This window comes from Corvus cornix, chromosome 2 (genome assembly GCF_000738735.6).
Source record: "Corvus cornix cornix isolate S_Up_H32 chromosome 2, ASM73873v5, whole genome shotgun sequence".
Taxonomy (NCBI): Eukaryota; Metazoa; Chordata; class Aves; order Passeriformes; family Corvidae; genus Corvus; species Corvus cornix.
The window spans coordinates 118,956,971-118,982,078 of record NC_046333.1 but is presented as its reverse complement, the minus strand read 5'-3'; the positions used below and the strand labels follow the sequence as shown (position 1 = coordinate 118,982,078).

Sequence of the window (25,108 nt, the reverse complement as noted above, 5' to 3'; positions counted from 1 at the left end):
TTTTAGCAGTACTGGATTAGAGAAAACTTGCTAGACAAGAACCAGGCAGGAAAATAATACTTAGGGTTAGAGAGAGGTGAGCCCTCATAGCTATGGGAGTACCCATCACTTAGTCAAATAGAGGCTCTTAGTTGTTACCATAAATTTTATTTATTTCTTTTTCACGTGTGAATGAGAGAGAAGCCCAGGGAGCAAGTGAAAAGGAACATCTCACATTGTGCCTGCTCCTGTGCCTTTTAGCCTTTATTTGTTGCACTGCATTGCTCTGTTCTCTGAGTTCATGAGCGGGACAGACAGAACTGTAGAAATTCATACGTAGAGCTGCTGTGTGGGGAAGCCCTGAGTGCTTCCTGTGCTCCCCCTTTCCACACACATGCTTCTGGAAGCTCTGAAGCTGCACAGGTGAGCTAGTAGTGTTCACATAAGCATAAAAGTTACTGGAAAAGCTTCTCCCCGAGGAAAAAAGCTTCAACCTTGAATTTAGAGGACAGACTTGTTGTGTCCTTTGTGTCTTCTGTTGATAACTTGTGAAGATACAACTTCTGTGACTTTAAGTTCTGTAATTTTCTTTTCTGGTTGTTGCGATGTGTTGACAGTTTTGCGGTATCTTTCTGTGAGATTGTAAACTCGATGTTTTTTATTTAGATTGCCATTTAAATATAGCACAGTAAGATGATCTTTCACTGTTCAAAGGATGTGCTTTAGAAATAGAACATAAATTTTTTATTCCAAAGTCTGAAACTTTGGTAGCTTTTCTTGTCACACGTTACTGTTCAACTGTTTTCACTTCCATAGCCAGGTTACTTGCAATATGTGAAGTATGTGGGAATTGAAATTACTGTTTATCTGCTTCCAGTATACCATTCAGTCTTCGCTGAAGGTGTATTTAATAGTGAAATGTAGTAACTCAGAGCAGCTAAAACTCAACTTCTTGCATCTCACCTTCAGAGCAGTCTGCCTTTACTGAGTGGATTGCAGTCTTGAGGCCCTGATGGAACTTTGTCTTGTAACAATGGTACAGTTCTTTAACTCTTCAAAATCACAGATGAAGGTATTTGTATTGAGCTCCAAAATTGGACCAGTTTCTTGCTATGAATGAGCAGATGACAGTACCTGCCAACAGGTGTGGGCAGATACAGGCTGCTGTAGACCAGTCCTGGTTGAGCATCTGTACAACTCTAATATGGTTCTTTGTCAAAGGTGGTAAGATTCACTACATCCAATGGTTAAAAAATGAGTATTTCCTAAAAAACAAATGACAAATACATGTGTGTCAGCTTTGTCCGAACTTTTTCATACTTCTTAAATTTGTTTGTTTCTTTCAAGAGGCTTTGAAAAAAGTGGAGTATAACTTCTTTCCAAAATTGCTTCTCTGGAGAGAAGCAGAAATCTTAGTTATGTGAATTTATACAAAGGCCTAAAATGCCATAGTAAGTAAACATCCTTTGAAAATGGGTGTCTGAATAAATCAGAGAAAGAATACTGTATTGTAGAGCTTCAGTTAATCTTCCGGTGATTTTTTTTTACCTAAAGCAGTAAATTTCAGAGTTTCTAAATTTAAATGATCTAAATTGGATTGCTTGTCACTGAGCCAGTTTATACCATATAACACTTTCTCTTATGAAAACACAGAACTGAAGTTCATGATATGACAGAGGCACTGAGAGTGTTCTAATTTGTATTGCAAAGAATCATTTTAAAAAGAAGTAATCTGTTTTAAGGTGTTTAATCTATGCAAGGAAATTAAAAATGTGTTCTTATCCACCCCTCAAATATGATGTGGATGTTTTTGCTTTTTCAGTGTTACATGTCCATTTCTGTTAACCTGAAAATCATGATGTTGAGCAAATGAAAGGTTTAAAACAGCAATCAGAAAAATGCAGTGTTTAAAAGTGTGCTTTTTTGGACAAAGATTTATGTGATTTGTTTATAAAAGATAGACTACCTCTTACCCCTTTTAGAAATAAAGGACATATAGAATGACCCTGATAGTTTTCTATTGCTATGTTGCAGTAGCAATAGAAAACTCACAGAATGGGCGATGGTACGGAAAGGCAACTTGTTGACTTCTTTCATTCAATGGGTTTGTATCTTTTCTAAGGGGGATTTCTTTCTTTTTCTGTCTTACTGAGAGCTGAAATGGAAAATTTCTAAAACTGAAAAGTGGTCTTTAAGGTTATATTTTCAGCTTTCTGGATCGGTAGCTGTCCTTGACTTTCAAAGTTCATGTTTTGGAGTTCTCAGCCCTTGGTTTAAGATCAACCAGCCTTTTGAGTTTAGTTGCAGTGAGTTAGGTAGTTGCAATGATAATTTATACGTGGTTGTGACGGTGAATTTTCTAACTTTCTTAAATTTTCATGTTTGCTTATGGTTTGCTACCTGATATGTAGCTTTGTTGATGAGTCACTGTCCCTGGAGTTATCTAAAAGATGTGTAGGTGTGGCGTTTAGGGATATGGCCTAGTGGTGGACTTGGCAGCGTTGGGTTAACGGTTGGACTTGATGGTCTTAAAGGTCTTTTCCAACCTAAATCATTCTATGATTTCGTTAATAAGCAGCTAGAATAGTTGGAATCTTGTACCTAGTTGCAACTTAGGCTAACATGGCAAATCTTTTAAATAAGAAGCTGAATTGAAAGTAAAATGCTTAGATAACATTTTAAATTAAGATGTGAATAGAAGTAGCATTTGTAAAAGTTGTTCGCTGTGTATACATTGTGAAATTCTAGAAGTTCTGTTCTCAATATCTATAAAAATAATGGTGCATTTTCTTCTTTTTTTTCATTGGGTGCAGTGTTTAGTGGTTGGGTTGGGCTGCAGCAGTAGCTACCCACACTTGTTACAAGAATACTCATAGATTACCATTTAATTATTCTTTTTTAGTGAAGTCCGCTGGAGAGAGAGATCACACATGATTTATAATGAGACAAGGAGAAAAGCAAAGAAAAGATAGAAATTAGTTGTGTTTATTTTCCACTGTGTGCTGATGAATTTGTAAGTGATAGGCTTATTCCTCTACTGTCATTACATGCTGTTAATATAAATACAGTAAGGTTCCCTGGCTGGTTCATAGCAAGTAATAGGTCACTCAGGAGTGTATCCTAGAAATCAGTGTGCCACAAGCCTCTGTTCTGGAAGGGGGTGTTTGAAGGGCAAAGGAGACTCCATGGAGATTTCTTTTCTGGGCCAGGTGTACAAGTGCATGCACACGAAATCAGGTCATTCTGGCAAGTAGGAGTGATTAGCAACAGGCCTCAAACTTTTGCATAAAAGCTCAGGTGGTAATGGAGATCTGTGAAGCCCTGCTGTATTTAAAACGGAGCATCATCTGAGACCCAGTAATGTCTCTGAAATTTGGTGCTCTTGCTTCAATTCTGGATTTCTTGTAGGTGTTACTGAAATGTTTTTTTGGGGGGGGGAAGTGGAGCATTTAAAGACACTTCTGCACAAACAGTAGTTACTAAGCTTTGTAAGGCAACCCTGAGTCATTCTTCAGAGCTGATGAACTTCAGGAAAATAAATAAAAATAGAAAAGGATTGGAACAGATGGATATTTAGAAATACACAGGCAAATTTGGGATCCTGTACTTGATACTTCAGATAACAGAGTACGTAATAGGAAATAATGGGTTTCCACATGGAGCCTTGCAGATCTCTAGGAGTGTATATGGAAATAATTGGAGCCTTACAAATCACCATGGTATATTAATGGGGGAGCTTCTTTGAATGGGTAGGAGCTGGTCCCATGTGATGCCTGTTTCCCAATGAGAGCAAACTGGTAGCTCTAGCAAATTCCTTAGTGGAATCTTTGTAACGCCTGTTGCAAGATCCCAACTGCTTTCTGCTGTATTGATAATGCATACTTGTCTTACCAGGAATAGCACAGAAAGGTTTGTTCAGTAAATGCAAAAATTGTAGCAAAACATGTCTTTGACTGCAGAGATGCATCTACAGTGCTGAGTATCATCAAGTCTGCATTGAATTCATTGGGATATTTGTGTTTCTTTGGAAATGATAAGAGACAGCAATTGCACTTGTACATGTGAGCTGATGGTAAGGAGAGAGGAATAAGTAACAACTTGTATGTGAATGTTAACTGCCTTATCAAACATGGTGTCTCTGCAGACATCAAGGAAATAGATTTTAGAAAACTGAGAATCTGTTAGAAAGCAGTAAAGAAAAAGAGAAGAAAGAAAATGAAACAGCATTAGCAACTTCCCCAATTTTTAAAAATACAATGCAATGTATGATAGCTGTTCTTTTTGGTGTGCTTCTCAGTTTCAAGATGAAGCTGAAACTGATGGTGATGTCCACAGCTCAAGGGTCACTGCACCTCCAGAACTGAGGCAGTATAACAGGTAGTACGTTAACACAGAGGGAATTTAGTATTACCTCATTTTTATGTAGCCTTCTACCTGCGGGTTTACCATATGTACTAATGACCTTGAATAATTTCTTCCACATATTTGTAAAATGTAATTTATTTCACTTTCACCTTGGAATTGTTAGTGGGGTTATTCAAAGCAGTACTTTCCCCAAACGAAGCACTTTAGCTTCTGTGCTGATTTCTTAAACTTCTCATACAAACCAGTGTAATTTCTGATCTTACTCTGTCTCCAAATTCAGAATTGTATTGCCAAAACAATCTTTCCATTTCCAAGCCATAATTAAAACAAATAATGGTGTAGTGGTGCTTAACAGGTGGGCAAATATTTTTATTTCTGTGTTCTCGTATTAAAATTATGCATGAGACAGTTTTAAGAAAACTTTCAGTAAGGGGAGGCTTCTTAATTAAACCACTTAATGGTGGAAGACAAAAGAGGCAAGGGTAATCAGTTTGTATAGCTCTGTTTTCTAAGATAATGTTGTATTTCTGAAATTGGTGGAAGAAAGTCTTGCTCCGTGCACATGGGACAAGACCGTGCACACAATCCAAGAACATCTTCATGTGTTTTGAGACAGGAAAAGAGAAGACTTGTCCAGGATTGATAATAGTGATGACTGAGAGGAATGCTTGACATTTCAAAGAGTATAAGGGTATTTATGCTGGAGTTTCATTCAGAGGAGAGTTTAGTCTTGAAGCAAATCACCTCATTGTTCTTGTTTGCTGGGCGCATTTTGTTGTTTTCCAGACTGGTTTTGGTTCTTCCAAAAGAAACTTAAGTCATTTCACTCATTGTGTGCACCAAATGTGCCCTAATCCTCAATATGGTTGTAGAGTTTTGATCAGGTTTTGGTCATTTTTTAGCAGCTTTGAACCTCCTGTGGTAGGGTCTGGTTCAGGAAGTTGGAGTAAATATGGCCTGCAAAAAAAAATTAAAACTCCTGGGTTTCATATAGTATAGGTGTAAAGATCTGAGCAGCAGCTGTGTTTTAATCTGCTCCAGTTGTGCCAAATTGTAATGCAAATATAGCCTGATGCCATTTACTGTGGGTTTGTTTTTTTAAAGTAACATCAGACTGGTGGTGGTTAATTGTCAGGGTGTTTTAACCTTGTCAAATGTTTGGAGGTGGTAATGTTTTAAAATCTATCTCTGTGACAGTTTGTATTTTAGATGGAACTTGACAGACCTTTAGAAAAGTGCTGCATTCATTAAGTGAGGTACCAAAAGACCCATTCTGAATGTTCTTGCCTTTGGTTTTGATCTGACTGGTTTTCCAGGGCATAGGGACAGGGCAGAAGATAAATGCTCAGAATGTAATGGTTCTGTAGGGATTCACAGGTTGTGCTGAGACCATGATTATAGCTTAAAAGACAGTATAAATATTTGGAATCATGATATAAAATAACAAAGAGCCTATCCCACTTAACAAATCTTCTCCTTAATTCAGTAAACATCCACTGTGGTATGTGTCCACTTTTCCTTTGGACGGAAGGAAATTAGCTCCTCAGTGTTAAAACTACTCCTTCGGTGATCTGTGCTAACTTTTGTATTTTGTGCACACATTGGAACTTGGAATTCATTTTCTTGCAAAAAAAAAAAAAAAAAAAAAGGAAGAACAGACTCTTCATATAATTTTGCTTTCAGTTATTCAGCTTCATCCTTTTAAACTCCTCATTATCCCACACTGTTCCTTTTTCTCCCCCACTGTAGCTCCTTTTTTTCCAAAGTATTTGAGATTTACTTGTATTTCTGAAATGAAACATTATTGTCAGCTTAAAATTACAAAAATTAGAATGAATCTCAAAGCTGCACCAAGCATGTAGGATCACTTTGCTGTATTATCAGTGTTCTTGGAGGAAGTTAGTCTGCTTTCCAACCCTGGGAAGGGCTAGGGAGCCTGTAGCCAGGTTCAACCCCTGCAGCAATAAATGAAAGCCATATGCCAGTTCAGGCATGAGTCTGAATGGCTAAAAAGACAGCATGAAGGATGGCCTGGTATTTAGTGGACAAAAGAAGAAGTTAGACAATGACAGTTGGTTTGAACAATTGCACATATTTGGTGCATTAACTTTCATTAATGTTATTTATAGTACATTGCTATAAAAGCAATTTTGAAATATGTTTTGAAGTTCAGTTCATGGCAGTTCTCCAGGTGGCAGAGATAAAAGGAATGTGTGAATATCACAAGTGGTGGAATCTGCTGGAAACAGGCTCTTCATAGCATTTGAAGGCAAGGCAATATCCTGAATTAGCTTGGGTGTTTTGACTACAGGAGTTTGATCCTGTTGTCTGGCACACTTTGCTGTATTTAGATATGATGAAAGGATGTAATTGTGGTTTTACATTTCCTTTAGCGTTTCTGTGGGGTTTAGTAAGGTTTCACTAATTGCCATGTTCTCTGGTTGTAAACCGTTCTTGTTGAGTCCAGCGTTGGCAGAGAGGAGCGGGGCAGAGCACATTGCAGGGGCTGTCAGGTGACAGCTGCTGCCTGCCTTGTGCCTCACTGCTGTGCCCTGCTGCTTTCAGCACGGGCGGCCATCGGGGGGAGATTATGCTTCAGGTATTTGGGGTGATCCAATGGGAATTGCATTGATCTGGTGTTTAGCTCTGATCCTAATCAAATGGATTACTTCTAAGGTAGGCCATTTTTAAATTCAGTTTTGACTAACTGGGTTTAGAAGTAGTGTGAAAAGTCAATAAGAAGTCATTAAGAACTTCACGAGTGCTTATTTTTCCTTTTTAAATCTAATCTGTTTTGGAAACATGTCATTCGCCATTTAAGATTGTGTTTCCTAAGTGTTCATACATGATTTTGTAGCTCTTGACTTTTGCTTGCCTTGAAGTGGGAAGGAGTGTGTTTGTAGGGGTGCCAGTTAGGACAGAGGGGAAAAAAAGGATCTGAAATGGCTTCTGAATGGCCGGAGTTGTCTTGCCTCTGTTACTAACAGATTTTCAATTTTATAGCACTTTAAAGGCTTTGTGAAAATAAGGAAAAACAATTTAAAACATAGTGAGAATAATACGAATTAGTGTATTTTGCTTCCTGGACAGGATATCCTTTTTGTATTGTTGATTTCAGAGTTGCAGGAGTGGAAATACCAGTTTTGTTTGCTTATGTGAAATACCTACTTTACTTACTTTGTAGCCTTTCCATTTGAGATCCCTGTGTTTTGAAAAATGCATACTAATGTTAGGATTAAGTTTTTACTCTTTCATTCCAAGGAATGTAAGTATTCCCATAATGGATATTTGTGCTAGTAAATATGGGTGAGATTGGTGCCTGGAGATGAGACCAGGCTCTTCTCAGCATAGCTTGCTGTATAATCTGGAATTAATTCCAAAAGGAGTAAAAAAATTAAGTGTAGGGTTATGAAGGAGAGCCAGAATCATTGGAGAGAATGAGGGAAACTGAAAAAACGTAGAATTGCTGCATTTTTAGATAGGTTTTTTTTCTTGTTATTGTTATTGATACATACTTCTAAAATTATTGTGTAGTTAACAGAAGAATCTGAACAAGCATGAATTTGAGTTTGTTGTGAAAACAAGCTTTACCAGGCATCCATGCCTGTACTCTTCAGTCATTGCCAATAACATGTTTCTAAATTTATTAAAAGCAAAAATGGTCAGGCTTAGTTGCTAGCTAGCACTTGTGACAACTTCTGTCACATCAAGAAAAAGACCAGGGTACCCAATTGATGTTCACTTGTGACTGAAGGCAGATTCTAAACACCAGAGTTTTACAGCCTGTGTGCTATACCAGTACATCATCCACATTTTACTGGTATATTGTCAAACTGCTGGCTTTCTGGAACTTGACATAAAGAGCCTGTTCAAGAGTTATGTCTAATCCAGTTTGGTCAGAGATTGTTTTAAGGTGGGGAGAAATAGGAGTTCCAGGTAGCTGACATAATACAGTTAGGCATAAAAATCCCTGCTATTTATGACTTTGTTTTTACATGTGCTAATGGTTGTTTCTTTTTGAGAATTAGTATTTTTGTGTTCATCCATTTAGAGTCTTTCTGCTATGCTGATCTAGTTTCTAAAGGCAATACCCCTGTTCGTTACTGTCCTCACGTAAACCAATTGCTTATGTGTTTTTTTTTTTTACTGTACATTCTTCCTGATCAATTGTCAAGCTTTTGTTTTGTATATTTTTGTTAAATTTTGATTTTTTTTATGTTGATAAAGCTTTGGATAAGTCTTATGCCACATGATATACGTCTGAGGTATATAAGAAAAAATAGCTTACAGATGCTTGTTAGATATATGTATCATTAACATTGATAATTATCATTCAAATGATAGCTAAGTTTAAAAATGGTTGCCATCTGTCTTGGGAGATGATCATGTGAAATAGCTTTATATGGAAGAAAATAATAAAATTATCACATTCAGATATTTGAAAGAAAGGGTGGTTCCTATTGCTGATTTCATTTCAGGAAGGCAGTGTTAACTACACTTTCTTACTGTTGGTTTGACAAACTTTCAAAGTACTGCTTCGAACTCCAGTGAAAATTTTTAATAATAGTAGTAGAACCATTTTGCATACTCAGGCTTACCTGAGTTCATTGTCAGTTTAAGTGCTTGTAAAGAACATTTGTCTGTGCTTTAGTGAGGTAAAAGCTTTGTGGTGCCTTTTGGAAAACTATGGATCATATATTAGTATGGAACTTATAAATACTTGAAATAAGTCTAAGATACACGAGAGTCTTGCTTTTGAAATATAATATTAGTTGGAGAAATAAGGTCTTAATTAGTTTGTCATTCTCAAGACTTCTAGTTGATAAACCGTCTTATGATCTTAAATGCTTTCCAAGTGTGTATATTTGAGGCAGCATAACCAGTACATTTCAGTTGCCATGGTATAGCAACTTCTCCACACTCATCTTCAGAGCAGTTGAGACTAATGCTCTGATAGTTGAGCAGAGAGCTTGGACTGAAAAGTCAGGTATGTAAAAACACTTGCCTGGCTGTGTTGCTCTCTGTCTTTTCTTTCCCAGCTTCTGGATAAACAACTGAGTAGCAAAGTGAGGGTTCTGTAGTCCATCAAAAAGTGTGGATGGTTCTTTCTGATGGCTGGTACTGAATTTTGAAGGCCAGCAGCTCCAGCAGGTTTTGTTAGAGAATGAGACTAGCAGATGTTTTGCTTGGCAGTCCAAAAGCTGGCCCTTGCCAAAATGAAGTGTCCAGCAGTAATGCTGGTGCTCTGCTCTCAACAAGATTGGGAAGTCCATGTGATAAAACTGATACATCAATGGAAACATTTCTGTTTGACACAAACAGCAGCAGGTGCTCCGTTTCCAAGTGGTACATGCAAATGCTTGTACTCCCAAGCATCACTGAAGCGGTTTCCCTTTGAAGATGTATCTGTGTGCTATTTTGGCACATTGTTCCCATTGCGTGGCCTTTAATAACTTGCTATACTCTCTGAAAAGGTGTTCAAAGAGATCTGACTGAAATCTAGGTTCTGGTGGATAGTCCCTTCACATATTTTTGCAGAGGCCTTGTATCAGTGTTGTTCTTAGAGGATTAATGGATTTTCCAATTTAGTTTGAACTTCTTCCATTCACTTTCCAAAAATATGTCACAAAAGCAGGAAAAATGGAAGCTTTTTTTACTGTATTGCCCTTTGGAAGAATAAACGATACTCTAGTGTGAAACTGAAGTTTAAGGTGAGGCTTTGAAAGGTGAAGTCCAGTATAAACAATCCTTCCCAGTCATCCTTCTGACATCCATCTTCACCACTGAAGCAAAAGAGCCCACCCAGTTCAGATGGCTGTGCTCGTGCCTGGAAATGAGCAGAGCAGTTGAGAACCTCACCTAATCATTTGAGGAATTTGTTGAATCACTTGGAGTCCAGTAGACATTCCCACCAACCAAGCAGTCCATGTGCTTGAAAACAGAACCTGCCTAAACACAAACACATTAGGATTGTCTTGTCTTTGAGCACTAGTAATTCTGTCTGCTTGCTGGAATGGTGCTTATTTGTTTGATATTTGTACAGAAGGTCAGTACTGTTTTTAACATGTACAAATCCTCAGGGAGATCAAAGAGGTGGCAGAGATATAGAAATAAAATTTTATGCTAAATGACTTAAAAATATTGACAATAACGTGACAACAAGTAATATTTTGAGGTGCCAGAAGTCAGTCTTAATCCACAAAGATTTCTGATCCAAGGTGTCTGTAGGGTGATTCAGTGTATGCTATGGTCATCTCATCTGTGTAAGTAAAGTATATTTTAGGGTTAGTATAGTCTTGATGTCTTGGTGTAGGCTACAGAGAGTGGGCCTTTGATTAGCCATAAGGAGGGTGGCATTTTTGGTCATCGACAAGGGTAAAATCCTGCTGATTAAATTGAATTGTTGAGTGCTTTACAGTAACTTTAGTTCTTTGAGACACATTTGCCTTCCTCCTTATGAGTTTGCTGTCTGTCAGATCATGTCTCAGTAAAAGCTGAAGCATTAAATCTGGTTTTTCTATTTGCTGGGTGTAAGTGGTGAAATCTGGGCAGTATATCTTAAAGAACCACACACAGCATACATTAAATTACTTCTCTCTTTCTGCCTTTTCCCTTGCATTTTTCTAGAGTACTGTAGTGGGTAGAATAACAAATGCACTGGCTGTATTATTTGAAGTGGAGAAATAGGTGATACACCATAACCTGCAGTAGATGGTCTGTTAGGTGTTTGCAGAGTAAGCTGACACAATGCAGTCTTCATCTGGATGAGTGCAATATTATTTGTTTACCTATCACAAGTTGCTAAAAAACCTCTGTACCATTAGCTTTATCCTTTGTCTCTGACTGCCCACCACAGTGCTCAACTATCTGTACCTCACTTATTTACCTGGTCTAAAGATAAAAGGTCTGACCACTCATCACCCACCCAACATCTGCCTGTTGGTGGAACTTGCTAATACGTGTTTTCCTCTTACCTGTTTTATTTAACAAATTTCAATGAATGAAGTATCTTTAACACCTCAGTCCTTTTAGCAAAATTAGCTGAAATTGTCCTACTATTTGTGAAGTATTGCTAGTGAAATTTATACAATAAATTGTCTCTACTTTTCCTTAGAAAACCAAACCTTCAAAGGTAATTTTAATAGATTTGATTGTTTCAAATATTTCCTTACAGAGCACAACCACTTGTCTATATAAGCAACTACTTTGTTTTTAAAAATGTGCTTTCTGTTTGATACCATACATGGATGCAGTACTTTATATAGACTGCTTTATCTAACAATATTTTTAGGGAGCAAGTAATATTTTAGAATTGACATATCAAAAGGGTTTATTTTTCAGTAAATTTTTGTATATTGTTTTCTTTATGGAGTCTAATGCTCCAGTTGTACATGGGTCTTGTAGCTGCATGCATGCTTAGGTTTCTCCTGTATTAGATTACAGAACTGTACTGGACATGTCCAGGAATCTGTGATAGACAGGTGCAAATTGCAAGTTAGCACTAAATTACATCACTGATTGTGCCTAGTCAGTGATGTGAAATGTTCCAAGCTACTGAAAAATACGTTCAGCTGAGATTTTCTGAAACTCTCAAAGGCAGGTTCAATGAAAGAAATTGAAAAATGTTAGTGAGAAACCAGCATCATTTTCTGGCTGATGAGTTGTATTTCTGCCTTTCCCATTGGGACAGGCACACTGCTATGAAAAATGCTGTACAAATATATATTGAGGAATTATTTGTGTGGTTTATGATCTTCCAAGGAAATATAGAACAAAAGCTAAGACAACATAAAAGTTCTGTACAGGGAATTCTTCCTTGTAGTCTTTACAACAGCCGTTATTATTGGACCACATTTGGAGCAAGGTCTTTGGTCACTTCTGTAATTACATAGAAAGCTTACTTTTGGAAAAAACTTCTACAGCTTCAAGTGTAATGTTTTCTTTTTTGTTTTAGCATGAAAATATTTTAAAAAGTTACAAGTTTGGAGTCTTAGCACATCACTTGTACAAATCACAGTGATTGAGGTTATTCATCTCTAGTCTGTCTTTGAGTTCATTCAGCTTGTTCTGTAAATAGATGCATATCAGCAGTTCTGCCTTTTTGCCTTTCCACGTAATTTTTCTTTCCTTCATTTTCTTTCCTTCAGTATTCTTCTCAATAGCCAACATTATTTTTTCTATCCTACTTCCTCACATGGTTTGATTTCTTATCTTTTGAACTTGCACATTTTCAGGCTCTTGCATGTCCATGAGGTAGTGTTGTTCCTGCTGCACAAATGAAAAAATGAGTGATTGTGTTCACCACCAGCTTGGCTTTTATCTGAAGTTCTCAAAGGCATGTATTGACTCTTGGTGGCCTTGAGGACTTCACTGTCCTCAGTGTAAGAAAGAGGTGTGGTGTACAGGGAGGTCGTAGGAGTTTCTAATGTGCACCCTCCACAAAAAATCTTATTTCTGTAAAGAACAAATGTTCTGAACTGTCAAAATGGAGGTCTGATTGTGAAGGTGATCTTCTAATCCTTGGATTAACAAGTAACATTAATGAAGGCCTTAGGAATGGGCAGAAGATGGTCAAAGTACAGTAAAAGCAAGACGTGAGGCTGGGTGCTGGGTCGAGCCATGCTTTGCAGACTGTGTGATGCCAGTGATGTGTAGCAGTAAGAACATTCCTCCAGTTTTTTGCTGATAGAGGACCAATTCACCACCTTGTGGGAGACTTCTTGGATTGTAACTATCGCAGTAGCTGAATATGTATGAAACATATGTGTCCCATGTAGATAAGAAATACAGTTTATATGGGAGTATCTCAGTGTTGTGCGTGGATAACTTGATGACTCTTCTGAACTTTTATCATCAAATATGAAATACTACTTGCTGGCTTTCTCTGAAATGCCTTTATGTATAACATTTTACCTCAGTGATACCTTGCTTTGCCTACAGAAAATACTGGCTACAATGAATGTAGCATGTGGCATCCTAGGGCTGCAGTAATGGTGTAATTTCAGTTCTTTTACTTCTTTTACCTTTGGAAGATGGAAATACCCCAGAGATAAAAGTAAATACATAAACCAGGAACTGCAAGTATTTGTTTCAAGTATGGTGTTCTGGAAGGCCAGGAGAAGCACTTTCTTGTGTCTGTGTAATCTCGTTCTACATCTTTTTTATTGTGAGGAATGATTGAGGAACATTGTAATGAAATATATGGGGATGTTTTTTACCACACTCATCCCGCTTCTCATAATCTTTTCACTACCAATTCCTATCCTTCCTTTGTCGCTTCTTAAAACAAAATAAGTAGATATATATACTTGAAAGGTGCATTTTGCATGAAAGACACAAAATTTCTAAAATTAGTTTTGAGTTAAAATTGAAATGGTCAATTAATACTTTATTTTTATTTCAATTTAGAAATTATTTACTTCTAACTTGCTTAAAATACACTTGTTTTTTTTCAGAGGCGTGGAGCAATTTCCTATGACAGCTCTGATCAGACTGCGTTGTACATTCGTATGCTAGGTAAGCATACCAGTTTCTATATTGCAAGTTCCAACATTTATGATTGATTTAAGTAAGAACTTTTTAATATCTCTGTTGAATTAATAAACTTACCATTCTCTTTCTCCTGGATAATATTTTGGTTAGAATCTCTAGAAGAGTGTGGGTTGTTTTGTGTTGACTTGGGTTTTTTGGTTGTTTGCCTTTTTCCTTTTCTTTTTTTCCTGAGTTAAGCATTGTGTAGGATGTTTTACTCCTATATTAAAGAAAAAGCAAAGTTCTTATAATTAAACTAATGTGTTTGGTAGAAGTAAAGTTTTCTAAGTGACTCATAATTGATCTTTCTGTGATGGAATTTGCCGCCTCTGTATGGTATCTTTCTAGTTAAAACTGCAGCTTAGAGAACACTTGTTTGAGAGTTACCACACACTCTTAAAAACTTCAATACTGGGGCTATGAAATGCGCGAGGTGTTCTTGAAATAGTGATATGATTTCAAACAATATTTTTCTCATTAATCCTAGAAGGCAACTTGAGAAGGGAAAGGGCGCTTGACAGGGTGGAGTAGTTCAGTCAACTTACTGACGGGTGCTTCCAGAGTAGCAAGGAGATAAAGGGTAAAGCCGAATTCAAACAAAAGAATGGTATTGGGAGGGAAAAGCGTCCAGGGGAGGCCCTCTGTGATAGTGAGTGCACAGAAGGAGTTGAGGTCACTTGTTGGGAGGAGAAAGATGCAAAGCTCTTGCAGATCTGGCTGCCAGATTCAGTATTTCCCGCACCTCTTCTGGAGGCTGCTGGTGGTGCAGATGGCATGGGGACTGTGTATGTGCTCTAAGTCTGTTTCACTGCTAAATGATGCCACTTAATTTAAGCCATCTTGAGCTATGAATATGTGTTGAAATGGACTATGAATGCTTGCGTGATGTCTCACACAGCTCAATGAACACCAACAGCTACTCATTACAAATTCTTAACCATCTCCAACTAAATCAGCCAGAACATGTCTTTTTATGCCCCGAGTCTTTTCAGTTTAGTGGTATATTGTACATGTTAAAGTCCCCAGAAATTCATAGCTGCATTGTCTGTGAATTTAAAGTTGTAAGCTATATGCATGTGTGTATATGACTATGTAGTCCTAACCTACATATGTAGGAAGATATGGTCATGTATACATATAAATCCAATTTTGACTTAGCAGCTTCACTTTTTTTTTTTCCAATTATTTTGAATTTTTACATTTGTGAAGTTGTTAATACTGTAGCACTGACTGTCTACTGACAGAGCTTTGATCAGAGAATTTAATTACTTTGCGGATTTGTTAAGGGGCGAACAGAAGATGCTGGGTTCTAAATGTTTATTGAAAGAGCTGCTCAGGTTTTTTTTTGTTGTTGTTGTTGTAAATAGGTTTATTTTGTTTTCAAAAGTTAAAATGAAGGAGTTAGGCCCATCATTTCTGCAGAAGGATTTGTGATAATGCTCAAATAATTCTAGAGAGAAGCAAAACATGACCTCCTGTAGTTTTTAGTATATACATCTCAATGGAGAGAAAAATCTAATTTGTCTTGGAAATCTTCCACTATTCTTATAGGTAGAACTGGAAAATATTCAGAACATGATGTTAAGTAAATTAATTTTTCACTTGTACTCTCACTGGAATTAATTATTAAATAATGAGATTGGTGCTTGTTATGAATAGTATAACTCTTGCTGGCATAATTCATTCATGCTTTTCTGCTGTTCAGAAGCAGTAAATCTTTTAAAGGATTGACTTCTAACTTAGGTGGGGGAGGAGGGTATCAACAAGCAAACAAAAAATTGCTCACGGGAGGTTTGAATCATTATGTGATAAATGTGTATTATTTTCTCACTTAATAGAGATCACTTGGTTTTCCCAAATGTTATGTACACTATACTGTACAAGTTAGCAACTAGTTACATATTTATTATTTTTGTACTTGTAAATGGACTTTAAAAAAGACCAGCCTGAAAGCTGAACAGTTGGACTCATCGGTATGTAGAAACATTCATATCAGAGTAGATTCAAGGGTTAATATATTCCATTAGAATTTTTTGCAAGAAATGTGAAGCATTGCATTTCTTACAGTATTGTGAGAGTTTTGTTTTTGTTTTATTTATCTTAGTACACTTCAGCAGAATAAGCTATAAGGAATCCTCAGCTGTAACTTAATGGGAAGTTAGGCACAGTCACAAGAAGATTTGCCTTTTATTTGTTGGTTTTATTTCACACAGACTGTATCTACTAGCAAAATGTACCTTGATAAGGTGTTTATCTTAGCAAACCAAAAATACAAGGCTAAGAGTATCTACAATAACTCCCTCTGCCTTTGTGTAGTTGTGCTGGCCATGAAGTTGCTTCATTCAGTTTTTTCAGGCTGTTCCAATGGTAATCCAATGGAAATTCATTTACACCAAGTAAATAGGAATTCCTGTGGTATAGCAGTGTGTCCAGGTTCAATTTAAAAGATCCTATTTTATGGGTACACAAAAAAACCCCTAACTCCTAACTGCGTTCATCAGTGTGTCGATATAAACAAGCAGCATTGACGGTAGTGACTCATCTGTCATACCCCGTTCCCAAAATATACACTAAGCCACTCCCGAGTGGCTTATTTACTGTTTTAAAATATAGATACAGATGCAGCATTGTAGAATTTTTCTTTTAAGATCTTGGAAAGGCTAATACATCTGCATCACCTCAGCCACTTTTCTCAGCAACTACGAGGAATTCTCAAAATATCTTGTAAGTGCTTCTGTGTAATCTTGATACTTCCTTGATGTTCTCTTACTTCCTTTTCTGGTTTCTTTTTCTTGTTGCTTTATATTGACTAAGTTTTTCTTCTGTGCATGGGGTAGAAAGCGTGGGGCACTGACTGCTTGTATTGGTGAGCATGCACTTCTCAACTACAACTGAAGCATTTACCTTTCTTTAGAGGTCTTGATCACTTCAAATAGGAAACACTGGAGAAAAGCTACTGTGTAATGTAGGTGCATGCTCTTCTCTAGTAGGGGTTTTTATGTTGTATTGTTTGCTTTAATTCTGGCGCATTCAGCTGACCTGTCATCTGTTTCTCCAACAAATTTAATAGGAGTTATAATATATGAAGTTAGTAATTCTGTCTGAAAATCCTGCTCTTCACCACCTCATGGCTGACTTGAGTGCTTTACCTTGAGGTGGCTGTCATAATTCTGCTCCCAGCTGTCCTCCATGATCTCTGAGGTTTCTGCCCCTGCTCCGGATGGCCTCAGCTCCCCAAGCAGCTGCCGCATTGTTACTGTGCCATACTGCAGTGTTAGGGTAGCACCAAGTATGTGCTGTGTAACCCTAACGCCCAGGGATGTCAGCTGTGGTATTTCAGCTGCCTCGTAAGTATCAGAGCTGTCCTTGAGGTGTGAGTAGGAATCTGAGAGAGGGGCAGGAACAGGCAATCTGTTTCAAGGTAAGTTTTGTTACAGCCCTAATTTCTTTTCAGTTTTCAGTTGTAGCTGCAACACTTACATTCCTTACATTCCTTCTTCCATGATTTATTTAGTCTTCAGTTAAATTTCTGCCAGTATGATCTTTGTCTTAAAAGTGCAAGCAATCCTGATCATGCTGGACTATTCTGGAAAAAAGTGTAGCTAAATACTCAGCCATCAGATATTGTATCATTTTTGTGCCCAAAATAAGGTTTGGAAAGGAAGGCTTCACATTTTTTAAATCTTTCTCTTGTTTCTTTGGAATCACCAAAACTCTCAAAGAGGGAAAGATTGTTCCTGGAAGTCCAGTTTCATTAAGATGCTGGACTTAAATGTGTTCCCTTAAGGTAACATCGGAGTCTTTCCAGTGTGGCTAAAAGTGGCTCAAGAAGAGACGCTTCAGATAAAAGCTGTCAGTCAGCTTCCTGCCACTTCTGTGCCCTTCCCCAAGGAAATTTACCTATAAGCAGACTGTGGATGGTTTAAACAGATTTTGTAAGCATTTCTGTATGTTTGTAAAGGTCTAAATAAAAAACAAAAACTATTCATAAGTTCTTTTGGTTTAGGTGTTGAATTTTAATATTTCAGCTACCATAATAATGATTATGAGGCTGGACTTCTGTTGCTGTTTGAAGGAATTATGTAACAGTGTCCTTTTGTTTGATAAACGTAATCTCAAATCGGAGATATCTGGTGCTTTTTTGTAAAGTTCCCTATGAAGATAAACATGTCTCTTCCTTAAAATTCTGCATAACTTCAGAGTCACAGGGTTGCAAAACACTTGTGCAGGATTTCCCAAGCAAATTGTTGTGAACGTGTTATGTTGTGTGAAAGTACAGTGAAGTGGGTGCATTTGGGATCCATTAATCTTCTGCAGGTTACATTAACCAAACAGTGAATGCATAATGATGATCCAGTATTTCTGGATGTTTTGGAATTAACTATACATATGCACTAGAGATTAGTTTCACTGTGCTAATAGCACATTGTTTCATAATGTGCAGCCAGTTATTCCTTTTTCTGCTTCTACATATTTAGAAATTTCAGATGGATGTATGGTATCATCAAATTCCACCAATATTTTTTAAGCACATTTGTTGTCTGAAATCTTGAAAAATGCAGCAGCTTTGTACCATGATAATGGAGGCGGCTCTTCTGCCTTTGTTCTGGCACAAGAGAATTTTTCTAGTTTGTTTGCTGTAATAAATTCCAGTCCTGTAGAAGGGGTATATTTTTCCAGCATATACATTTTCTAGAATAATTCCAACTGAAAAAATCAATCCATTGTTGAGATACTGGTTTTTAAAAAAATAGCTTCTTCTACCATGATTTGGGAGAGGAAATTTTGTTCAATAACTATGTAATGAAAATATTTAGCTTCCCTTGCTGGGAATCTCTCATTTTATATGTATGAAAGTAAATACACTTATTTTAGCTTTATCTTATTACAGTTGCCTTTTCTTTAGTTTGCCATGTGCATTTTTAATATATGATTCCTTCTTTGGCTAAATATTCCTGTAAATAGATTCCTGTTCAAAATAATGTAGTTAGTTGCACTTCTTCATTTTACTTACAGACAGTTTTTATTGTTTTCCTCCCTAAAATTGTCAGCATCGCAGGCATTTCAAGGGCAACAGGGATAATATTATTCTGTCTATGCTGTTACACAAGGGTACTAATAAATGAAAAAGAACAAAGCAGAGAGAAATTTTCTGGACATTATTTATCAGATGAACCCACTTGCTTTGTTATTTGCAAAATTCCATGTTGGTCTTCAGGTATTTTTCTGTGAACTTTTCCTGTTCTTGACACTTGGAACAAATTGTTCACCAAAACCTAGTTATACACTGGCTGAAACTATTTGCTAATTTGTGCTGTGGTTTAGAAATTCTAAACGTAAAGACCTGCTTTGAAAACTAAAAATAAATCACAAAAGCTGTATCACCTTTTCTGTAAAAAATTAGCTCCACTAAAAAACCTCTTTCATTTTTCTTTTAATGTAGCTGGTGAACTTACTCACATAGGTGTAGCTATGCCTGATTACCCAGATAAATATGAGTGAAAGGTAATGAAAGTTGAATTTTCCTCCATGTAAACTGTTACTTTCACATACAGCTACTAATGCATTTGCCCCCTCTCTTCCAAAGTTTCCTCTCTTTTTCATTTTTATTAATTTATTTTGTAAATAAAATTCACCAGTTGCTTGTGCCTAACAGAAGAGTTCTACAATTTGCTGCCTCTGTATTGCCTGGAAGGAGACAAGTCTCTTGCACTCTGCTCAAATGAATGCTTGAAGCCCTTATAAGTAATATATTGTAAGTGGTCTGAAAAATAATACTTGTAGATAGTAATTGGGTTGCTTTCCCTTGCAGCTCATTTAAGGTTTTTAGTTTTAAAAAAATAAAAGGATTAATAACTAAAAGGCAATACGTATTTAGTATGTTTTTACTGATCTGTAAACTTTAGGGGAGCCCTGGGCCTACTTACCCTTTTGTGGTGCTTGCAGCGTGCCTCACAAGGTAACATTCATGTAAAGTGCGTCACGTCACTGTAGATGTGTCAGTGTTTATAGATATGAATCTCTAGAAAGATACCTGTTAAGTATTAAAAGCATATTACTGAAGTGTGAGTCAGTACCTGTAGCTATTTTCTGACAAGTTCCCTGCTTCAGCATTACAGATTAGCAGGTTAGAAAAGAAAAAAAGGAAAAAAATGCTCTCAAGATGTCTGTGACTTGATGAAAATTAAATAGCTATATTTTTATTTAGTTCTTATAAACTCAGTCATAGTTAAACTCATTTTGTTAATTACTTACTTTGGTTTCATGTTAAAAGTGTTGTGTTTGAAGTGAGGAGAGTATGACACTTGAAGGATTTTCATCATTAGAAACCACAACATTTGCACATCTTAAATTTATCTTTGTTAGGGTTTGAGGAGGGAAACACTATTGCATTTGATCCTCGAAGATTTTTCCAAATTCGTAATTGCAAAAGGATTTTAAGTGAAAGCTTTTAATCCAGGTGAACTGCTTATATTAATACCTACAAATATCTAATGAAAGAATACTGATCAGCTTTCAGTTGGTAAAATGCATAAGTAGAAGTCAACTAGCATGCTTAAAAGATTCAGGTTGAAGCTAATTACAGTGCAAAATAGTTTGATAAAATTTTAATACTGAGTTTTGGTATTTTAATAGGCTCTTGTGTAATATTCAAACAGCTGAGCACAAGTAAGTAAATGCTAGTGGGAAAATATTATATAATATAAAACCATATTGTAACTAGCTTATTTGCTAAAAGCTGCCATTTCTAGAAGTTGAATCTTTTTTGTATTCTACAAAATGTTATCGTTGTATGTGTGTTACTAAGGAACAAATCAACTTTAATTGTTCTTGTTTTCTGTCACATTAAGGTGCATTTTTACCATACTGGTGTAGCAAGCTCTTCCCAATTTCATCTGAATGCTTATCACATGCTTCTGGCAACGTATGCTTAGGCAGGAGAGATTTTGACAAGAAAGCATGTGATTGCATGTTTAACAAGTCTTCAAACTTTGTTTTGAATTTCACCTTTAAAACAAAAAGCATTGAAGTAGGCCTATTGTTTGAATTACTCTCCTCCATTAAGTACATGAATCTTTACCCCCTCCAGGCTATGTTCATTTGCATTTTATCTCTGCCACTCTTCCACACTTTTATTTCACTCTTGACCCTGTTTCTAGGAGATGTGCGAGTAAGAAGTCGGGCAGGATTTGAAACAGAGAGAAGAGGTTCTCATCCATACATTGATTTCCGTATTTTTCACTGTAAGTATTTAAAAGCAGATAAATGACAAATAAACAAAGGCTTCCATCAATTTTAACTACTGAGCCTCTAAAATAAAGTTAGGAGCTCTTATAGCAAGACCATTTTTTTTATACTTAGGAAAATCTTTCGTTCTAGCTCATAGGATAAAATAGAAGAGGAAAATCTTCACTGCTAAATATTTTTTTAAAAAACTATAATTTTAAACTGATCGAACTTAGACCTGAATCAGTATGGAAATGAAGACTTATCTTCTAAACAGCTACTGATGTGTGTGCTGTGTGCTTACTTGGCACACACAATCGGTTGAGGAGAATACTTTTCTATTTTTATAAAGCAGTAGAAAGGCCCTGTCCCAGATGATGCTTGAACAGTATTACAGTAATATCAATATTTGTGACCTTATCATAATGAATTACATCTACTCAAATGTATAGCTAGGACTTAAATTTTTGGACATAGACAAATAAATAAAGATTAAAATGTTAGTAGAAAACAGCAGCCTAAATTTTTTTGATAACGTGTTTGAGGAATCATTTCTTTTTGGAAGTGTTACAAGAATAATATTTTCGTAGAGAAAAAAGTAGAATTTTCCATCTATATTGTTACAACTAAATTTGACAGTAGTTGTGGTAATATAAAGTTTCAATAACCACCAAAACAATATGCAGCAAAAGTGCAGGGGATTTGAGTCTTAATTAAATTATGCCAATGATGAATGTATTAAGTGTCATAAAGGATCTATACCAACATTGTATCAGCACAATTCCAAGTATTCTGAATGCAATGGAGAGATTTAGTAAAGCTGATTTCATGGTAGTAAGTGTGGTTGTTGTAATTACCTTATTAATGAAAATGAGTGGCAGAAGCTGGTCTTATGCTCTGATCTTAACTGAAGTTACTCTTTTTAAAAGGAGATCATACCTAAAACTCTTAAACTCTTAGTTTCGTTCAAAAGTTTCATAAAAATAGGTGAGAAAACAAAGTTTGAAGAGTGTGCTATGTAGATTTTTTTCAATAAAGAGGATAAGAGTTTCATCTCAAGTCCCGACTGAGTATAATAAATTCTCTGTAGAAATAGCATGCAATTTATGAAGTGCGTAACTGTGTCTTTTTGTGTATATATATGTGGCATTTCATGCTGATGTGGGAAAATACTAACAGAAGTATTAAAACAACTACCTGTTAAAAGGCAGTCAATGTATGATATTATTGCTGTTGTCAAATTAACTATTTTCTATGGTCCTCATCACACTGTTTCTTTCCATCCTGATGATTGTGCATCAGGCAGATCATGACTAATCAGGAAAAGGACTTTCACACCCTTTCTCCTTGCCCCTACTTGTTCAGACACAGCCACCAGCTTTTAGCAACATGACCTGTGGTGTCTGATGACAGCAAAAATGTTGCTAGGAGGCCCAGAAAATTCTTGTCTTTTAACTTCCCTCTGTCAGCTGCTTTGCACCTCATATGAGACGGCAAGTAGAGAGAAGTAGCAGGAATCAGACTTGACCTAATTTTTAGGATATTCTCCCTGGCCTCTCCTGGTTACTTCAGAAGGAGTTGATTTTGCCACATAGAGCTACACGACCGAAAAATACTCACCTGTATGAGTAATAGCACGTGAGAGGAGTCGGTCAGCTCTTCTTTCCTTGGGGCAAATACTGAACTGGAAAGGGTGTCTTCTGCAGCTGAAGCAGACGAAACCATCTAAATGTTGCCTTTTTTTTCCCCCCCATCACAGCTGTATCCTGAACATCAGTAATGCATGGACATGCTTCCTCCTTTGTGTTTGTATCGTTGCACTGTAACTTTTTTCTATTATCCACTAGCTTTATTCTGTGGTTCTAAACATTTTGCAGTGATCATTGCTTGTGTGTTTTGCAGATGACTTACACAGTGGCTGTCAGTCCTGAAGCATTATTTGCTGTTTTGTGTTTTGCTTAGCTAACTTTGGTTGTTCAGCATTTTCTCCTTCTGTCAATGATGTTTTGAGAAGAAGTTGAATGTCTTTCAGGAGGTTTAGCTAATAATATGCTGACCAGTCTCTTTTCTAATATTTTATTGATAGGCTCTTGACCCAGTATTTTACTGGTAGGTTGGAAGAGTACTGAATTTGAAATGCATTACTTTTCTTCATAACACTATTTTAACTTGCAACTTCAGCTAGTGTTGCTGAAGAAAAGTTTGTCAGCACTTACTTCTAAAGATCACTTCTGTACCTTCTTAGGCATTATAGGCTCAGCATCTGTATCTTCATTCCAGAATTCTGTAATTGAGACATGAATATTCAAGTTTCTAACCTGTCTAGAAGTATTCTCAACAGTAACTGTTAGGAAATTTGATTTTAGGAAGATGATCGGAAAAATATTGTTGTTAGAGACAGTGGAATGGGAGTCATATCTGAGGATTATTAAATGTAGGATTTGACTGATGATCAAAGTAACTTTGCTGGGTGGTAGTTTTCCTTCTGCGTTATATTCCAGAAGTCACTTTTTTATAGGTAATTGCAGGAACTACCAAGAGGAATAGCTTAATAAACAAATTTTTGTTTCAACAAGACTGCTTCCTGGTGAGTGGGGAAAGTCAGGATTATATTCTTCTTGGTGGTTGGCAGTTGGTTCATGCTGAGTCATCAATTTGTAGTTTTGCTGTTTACTGTGTGACTGTTGGTTACTCCTGTGTGGGACCATGGGCATAAACTCAAGATAGCGTCTCAGATCCACCATTTCTGGAAAGGAGAGAGTAGCCACACAACTTTCTTCCTCTGAATTCACTGTTGCACAGTAAAATGCATAGACGGTAATGTTTTACTGAATGAACTGTAGAACACTGGGTCTGCTTTTCACTCCATGGGAAACAAGAGTGGAGTTTTGCAGTTTGCTGTAAGAATGCAGCATGTACTGTTTCGTTTTCAGGGAAGTTATGGAAAAAAGTGATTGCAGTGGTTATAATCACTGTCTTCTGGTTTACAAATAGGCTACAGTTTACACAAATACTTTAAAATTTTCTTTACATTACTTGAGACACCACAGACAGTAATTCAGTCTTCAATGTCAGAATATGTTGATACAAGCTAATGTGAAACAAAATCTTTGGTAGAAGAATTAGTGAATGACAGGATAAAAATATTCCCTTTTTCATAAATAGCAAGCCAGCAATAAAATTTTAGGTTTTGTTTTCTTGCTATTGAGAGGTTGTCAGTAACGTCTATTTTTTAATATATGTATGTATATACACACACACAAATACACTTAAGAAATTTTGATTGTTTGAGGTGTTTCTAGCATGCAGAAACAAAAGCATGTATAATGTGCCCTAATCACTCACTGTTTCACCTGAAAAAAAACCAAAGCAGTGAGTGTGCACAATGATATGTATAGTATGTTATAGTGAGGAAGTGAAGCCAAAATGAATAAAGATCAAATGAATAATTAAGATAACAGAAAAAATATTGAGAAGTGTCTTATGCAGATACAGCTGAAATTAATACTTTTAAGCTTCCCTTTTAGGAAAGGGTTGTTGGATATAGTCTAGAAGAACCAGACAGAAAAATGAATACTTTGGTTTTGCAGAGAAGAAACATGTTTTTCTTCTTGCTGTTCCTGTTGTGCCTGGCCCAGAATAAGTAAGATCTTGTCAAAAGGTTTTCACAATTCTCTCATGCCAGTCTCATCTGAGCATGCTTCTATGGGGAGATGATGATATTGCCATCATATGGGGCTCTGTTTCATGTTTTATAGATAATCAAATCTGTCACATCTGTGAGTTAAAATATCTTAGAAGATGGGATTTTGAGTTAATCAGTATGTGTTTGGTAACATTCAAGAATGCTCAATTTTGAAGAAAATAGTTGCTTGCATACAGTATAATGCTTCACATAGGAGAAAAAACAATGTGATGGAAACTTAAGACTTCCCTGAGACTTAAATGGTTCTTCTCCTTAGCTGTATGTGGAGCCTTTGTAGGGGGGAATGGAAAGAAAGGGATA

At 36.6% G+C, this 25,108-nt stretch overlaps 1 protein-coding gene and 1 long non-coding RNA gene across 7 annotated transcripts in view; one reads left to right on the top strand and one right to left on the bottom strand.

The window, feature by feature from the left end:
- The window catches only part of PDE7A (phosphodiesterase 7A), a 75,890-nt gene that overhangs the window by 26,228 nt on the left and 24,554 nt on the right, over positions 1–25,108 (top strand). For 2 of the 5 annotated variants that reach the window (XM_039550087.1, XM_039550085.1), the window contains exons 2-3: positions 13,800–13,860; positions 21,036–21,119. In XM_039550087.1, the coding sequence (XP_039406021.1) occupies positions 13,800–13,860; positions 21,036–21,119 (145 nt within the window). Of the gene's footprint in view, positions 1–6,931; positions 7,021–13,799; positions 13,861–20,511; positions 20,545–21,035; positions 21,120–25,108 lie in introns of those variants that run through there. The other 3 variants (XM_039550088.1, XM_019289277.3, XM_039550086.1) reach the window with 3 other exon arrangements.
- Positions 114–24,628, bottom strand: LOC120409794. Of its 2 annotated transcripts, none has more exons than XR_005601594.1 (3): positions 22,723–24,628; positions 19,803–19,909; positions 114–1,244 (listed from the first exon to the last, which is right to left on the bottom strand). It is a non-coding gene; the product is annotated as an uncharacterized LOC120409794 (long non-coding RNA). The 2 variants fall into 2 exon arrangements; XR_005601595.1 differs by lacking the exon at positions 114–1,244 and adding an exon at positions 8,265–10,171.